Source organism: Fonticula alba (genome assembly GCF_000388065.1).
Source record: "Fonticula alba strain ATCC 38817 unplaced genomic scaffold supercont2.5, whole genome shotgun sequence".
Lineage (NCBI taxonomy): Eukaryota > Rotosphaerida > Fonticulaceae > Fonticula > Fonticula alba.
This window is the reverse complement of record NW_009242975.1, coordinates 1,810,781-1,816,105: the sequence shown is the minus strand read 5'-3', so window position 1 is coordinate 1,816,105 and position 5,325 is coordinate 1,810,781. Positions and strand designations below refer to the sequence as shown.

The window sequence follows — 5,325 nt, the reverse complement described above, 5'->3', positions numbered from 1 at the left end:
GGGGGGGAGGGGGGACGTGCGCGAGCACACTTTCGGGCCCGGCTCCAGGGGAATTAGAATACAAAGGAGGAGGAGCAACCCATTCACAAGGACGAGGGGGGAGAGGGAGGGGAGCGCGATGGCAGAACACCAGCCAGCCAGCCAGCCAGCCAGCCGCGTCTCGCATGCGTAGCAGGGGGGGGGGGATGCACACGCGCAGGCTAGGCCTGCTTGAGGGAGATGGCGGCCGGCGAGGAGGGACACCCCTCGGCAAGGGGGGAGGCCGTCCCCGAGGAGCCGAGCATGGCCATGTCTGGGACGGTGCTGGCGGCGACGCCGCCGTCGTGAGCGGCGGCGGGGGTCGTCGTCTCGGCCGGGCCGCCGTCGCGGTCACCGGCGTCGGCCCCCGCAGGGGGCGCCTTGAGGGCCGCCACCCCGGCCGGGACGCAGGACCCGGCGGCAGTGGTGGCCACGTCGGCACCGCTGGCGCCCTCATCCGACAGGAACAGGGCCAGCTCCTCCTCACGCAGGCCGCGCATGCTGACGGCCGCATTGACGCTGGTCATCAGCAGCATGATGATGCGCAGGATGAAAGACACCAGGTATGGGGCCGACGACCGGGCCATGCGGAAGAGCTGCTGGTCGGGCGGGGTCTGGGCTTGGAGAATGGCCCGGACCCGGGCCACCTGCTCCGGGCCATGATACACGGCCGCCAGGTAGAGAGCCCGCGAGCGCAGGTATTCCACCAAGTCGCGGACCTCAAGCTGCGTGCGGGAGTGGTGCATGCGAGGGGGTGCGCGCGCGGGGGGGGGGGGGGGGGGATGTTAGAAAGTGTGCCCCGGGACAGGGGTGGAAAGGGGGGCAAAAAGGCAGAGAGGCGGAGACACGGGGAGATCCACATGCAGCACGGCGACACGCACATGCTCGATCCCGATGGAGAAGTAGGCCAGCAACTCGGTGAGGATCTCGCTGTTGGAGTGCTTGGTCTCCTCCATGTTGACCGCGGCCAGGGCATACGAGTAGGTTTGGAGCGAGGTGTGCCATGTCTCGTAGGGCTGGTGCTTGAAGATGCCATACAGCAGGGCCACCATCTCGCTGGTCACCTCGTCCAGACCGGGCAGGTGGAGGATCCGGTTGCTGATCATTCGGAAGACCGGCACCCGGTTGGAGATGTAGAGAACTCCGTGGAAGAGCAGGAAGAGAGTCGTGTGGATGAGCACGCCTGCCGGGGGGGGGGGGGGGTGGGGGGGGGGGGGGGAGGGTTTTGGTGTGGGTTAAATTATTATCTCTTTGGTTTTTTTTGCTGTTTATTTCTTTGGTTTGGGGTGGGATACCTCTCTCTTCTTCCCCTTTTGTGCTGGGGGGGGGGGGGGGAAAGGAGGGGAGGAAGACCCAGAGGGGGCGGCATGGCACGCACAGAAGTTGAGGAAGCGCTCGGCCACGGTTGAGCGCGTCAGCGGGGACAGCAGGTTGGCCGAGTAGATGGCCCGCAGGGGACGGCCCCACAGAAGCTCCAGCCCCTCGGCATACAGCTCGCGGCCCTTGTTGATGCTGCCGGCCGAGACCAGAGCGTCGGCCCGGTGGCGGAGGGCACGCGCGCGCTCCGCCCGCTGGCGCATCTGCGAGAAGGAGGACAGATTGACCGTGGCCCGGAGCAGCAGCAGGCGGAAGACCACCACCGACACCGACACCTTCAGGGCCAGCACCAGCCCCGAGTACACCAGCGACCGGACCGGGAACAGCGGGTCCGACAGGTCCGGCACCAGGGCCACCAGCGACAGGACCAGGTTCTGGCTGGAGGACAGCGAGTTCACCAGGCCCGGCAGCTGGTCCGGCGCGGCCAGGACATCGGCCGTGCCATTGTTGCCGGCCCCGGCGGCCAGGTGTGCCAAGGTGCCCCCGGCCCCGGCCAGCCCGGCCCCGGTGGCCCCCTGGAAGCCCGGCATGCCGACAATGGCCGACGACAGGGCGGCCTTGGTCGAGCCGTTGGTGGCCCGGTCGAACACCATCGGCAGGTAGATGAACACCGTGATGAAGATGAACACCGAGGAGGCATACTCCAGGAAGGCCGTGCCGGTGGTCTGGGGAACGTGCGACCGCTCGCGCGGGGCCAGCAGCTCCAGCGTGTTGATCTGGCCGTCGGCCGTGGCGTCACCGGCCGCCGGGGCACCCGCGGCCAGGGGATCCGCCCCAAAGGCCCCGGACCCGGGTGCGCCATACGCCTCCACCATGCCAAAGCCATCTGCACCGGGGGTGGGTCGAGTGTGTGTGTGTGTGTGTGTGTGAGAAGAGCGCCGGAGGGGGAGCATCGGCACCGGGGGGGATCCATGGCAGCACAAAGCGCGTCAGAAGGGGGGGCCCGCCCAGGGCGAGGATGAGAGCAGGGCAGTCGCCATGCAAGAGAATGGCAAGGCACATGGCGCGCGGGGTGCACGCGGCGAGCGAGGGGGAAGAAGGAAGGAAAGGAAAGAGGGAGAGAGGGCAAACGCACCGCTGACCGGCGGGCCGCCAAATGGGCTGGCCGCCAGATGCTGCGACAGGCCGTCCGTGCTGACGGAAGGACCGACCGGGAAGCCGTGTGGCCCGGAGGAGGAGGCATCAGCCTGGGACGGGGAGAAGTGGTCGGTGCCACCGCCGTGGCCGCTGCCGGGGCCCGGCATGTGCGGCGAGTTCAGGTCGTCCTCCGGCTCGGAGGAGGAGGACACCGCCGCCGAGGAGCAAGAGGAGGAGGAGGAGGAGGAGGAAGACAGCGACCGGGGGGAGCCGAACATGCTCGGCGCCACGCCCGGGTGGCCGGCATACATGTGGGGCGGGGCGAAGCGCTGCTGCGAATGCATGCCCGACGACCGGGCCAGCGTCTGCATGGCGGGCCCACCAGCATTCGGGGATTGCTGCAGGACCGGCGAAGCCCCGGCGCCCGGCAAGGACACCGTATCATACGGCGGCCCGGGGAGATGGTGCTGCGGCTGCTGCGGCTGCGGCTGCGGCTGCGGCTGCTGCTGTTGCGACGGCGGCGGCGGCAGGGCCAACTCGCCGGCCTGCTGCTGCCGCTGCTCATGCTGCCGGCCGGGGGGCTTTTGGGCCGAGGCGCCGGTGACGGCACGGTCCCCCCCACGGGCGGCCGCCAGCTGCGCCTTCAGCCGGTCCATCTCGCGGCCCATGCGGTCGATGTGGGCCAGGAGTTCCTGATAGTCCAGCTGCAAGTCCTCCACATAGGTGCATGTCTTGTGCAGGACATCGGACTTGGTGACCTTCTCATTGCCGCTGATCTTTTCCCCGGTGTCCGTCACCAGGGACGACCGACAGCCAGGGACCAGCTGCCGCAGCCGGGTGATGGCATCATTGATGCTGTGGGCGCGCCGGCGCTCCGAGGCATTGTGATTGAGCCGCGACACGAGGGAGCGCGAGGTGCCGGCCGGGGAGCCCCGGCCCCCGGAGGGGCCGCTCCCGGGGAAGGGCGACGCCGAGCGCGAGTCCGACTGCGAGTTGGGGCCGCTGCCGCCGCCACGGGCCGACGAGGCCCCGGCCCCGGGGAGCCAGCGCGCGCCGACCAGCAACTGCGGCGGCGGCAGGTACGAGTACCCGCCATGGGGCCCGGCCGACCCGCCGTTCGGGGCGTACGAGCCACCGCCCTCGAAGGAGTCCTCGGCCGGCAGGACCGGCGATTCCTCATCCGAGTGGGAAAGCACCCCGGTGCCCGGGCGCCGGGGCGACGAGAGACCCCCGGAGAAGGATGCCGCGCGCGGGCGCTTGTGCAGGGGCAGGTCGCCACCGACCACGGGCGATGCGGCTGCCGAGGCCCCGCCCGCCGGCAGGTAGTGCCGCGGGGTGTAGCCCCCCGGGCCGGAAGAGAGGGAAGCACCGGGGCCAGGACCATTGTTGGTGCCGATGGCGAAGGTGCCCCCCCCGGCGGCGGGCCCCGGGCCGTGCTGCCCCGGCGAGCGGGCCCCGGCAAAGCCGACATCGAGCGGGACGGCCGCCAACGGACCCGGCCCGGCCCCCAGCCCGTGGTAATACTCCTCCGAGAGAGGGGCCGGCACCGGACGCGGGCCGCCGGCATACGGCAGGCCGGCATAGTGCGGGCTCGGGCCCGGGGTGTTGCCGGGTCCGAGGCCATGGGGGCTGGGCATGTAGCGCGCGGCTCCCGAGCCCGGGGCATGGTGCTGCCCGTGGTGGATGACCGGCCCGGGGCCCGGCAGGAGGGCGTCATGCGGGCGCTTGGCCCGGTGCAGGTCGCCCGGCTGCGGGGGGGAGGACGAGTCGCTCCGGCTGCCGGGGGATTGGTGCGCCGAGCCGGGGTGCTGGCCGAAGGGGGTGAAAGAGCCAGGCTCGTGGAAGTCCCCGCGGCTGGGGGTGCCGAGGGGCTGCTGCTGTGCCGGCGGCGGCAGCGGTGGCTGCTGGACAGACACCGGCCCGATGGCCCGGGCGTCCGGCTGGTATTGCTGCTGCTGCTGCTGCTGCTGCTGCTGCTGCTGCTGCGGGGGCGTCGGAGTGGGGCCCCCGTGGCCGGATGTCGGATAGCCGCCGGATCTGGACCGGGCCACGCGGCAACCGGCATGGGGTGCGAGAAGAGGCGACACGGCGTGGCATGGCATGGAGCGGGCCGAACCGAACAAGGGGGGCACAGGGGAGGGGCCCAGCCGTCAGCAGGGCAGATGTGAGACACAGCAGCGATGGGGCAGGCGGCGGCCGAGAAGGAGGAATAGCAAGGGGGGGGGGGGGGGACGCACCCATGAGTCAGGAAGCGCGGCTGCGAAAAGGGACCCCCGTCGGCCAGACCAGGCCCGGGGAGGAGGGCGCTCGAGTCGGCATACGGGCCGGGCCCGGCATTGGCACCGAAGAGGAAGTGCGACTCGGAGGAGGGCGCGGGCCCGGGCAGCAGGCGCTGGAGGCCGACGGCCGGCCCGCCGCCGGGGGACGCGAACTGCCCGGAGGAGGAGCCGCCGGTCACCAGACTCGAGCCGGAGCCGGAGCCGGGGAACGGCCGCCGAGTCGAGGCCAGCGTCAGGCCGGCTTCCCCGCTGGCCGGCGGCAGGCGGTCCTTCGGCGGGACCACACCCTCCGGCAGGTAGAGGTGCTCGGTGGCCAGGTCAAAGTGCAGGAGGAGCTCCTGCTGCGTGGCGCCGAGGGCGGCGGTGGGGCCGCTGCCGCCGCCGCCGCCGCCGGTGGCGGCCCCGTGCGGCAGGGACCGGGCGGTGTCCGCCAGGGACGCTTGGCGTTGGCCAACCAGCGACATAGGGGACATATCAGGGGGGGAGGGGGGGGGGAAGGCAGGACCGGGCGGTGTCCGCCAGGGACGCTTGGCGTTGGCCAACCAGCGACATAGGGGACATATCAGGGGGGGAG

General features: G+C 71.4%; 1 protein-coding gene across 1 annotated transcript; it reads right to left on the bottom strand.

Moving 5' to 3' along the window:
- On the bottom strand, positions 1-5,215 carry H696_03563 (hypothetical protein; the record flags this gene model as incomplete). The annotated part of the gene is made up of 5 exons (XM_009497432.1): positions 1-743; positions 900-1,201; positions 1,397-2,221; positions 2,471-4,509; positions 4,710-5,215. The coding sequence occupies 5 exons, from the start codon at positions 5,213-5,215 to the stop codon at positions 201-203; spliced, it is 4,215 nt and encodes a 1,404-aa protein (XP_009495707.1). The 3' UTR covers positions 1-200.
- Between the last annotated feature and the right edge of the window lie 110 nt (positions 5,216-5,325).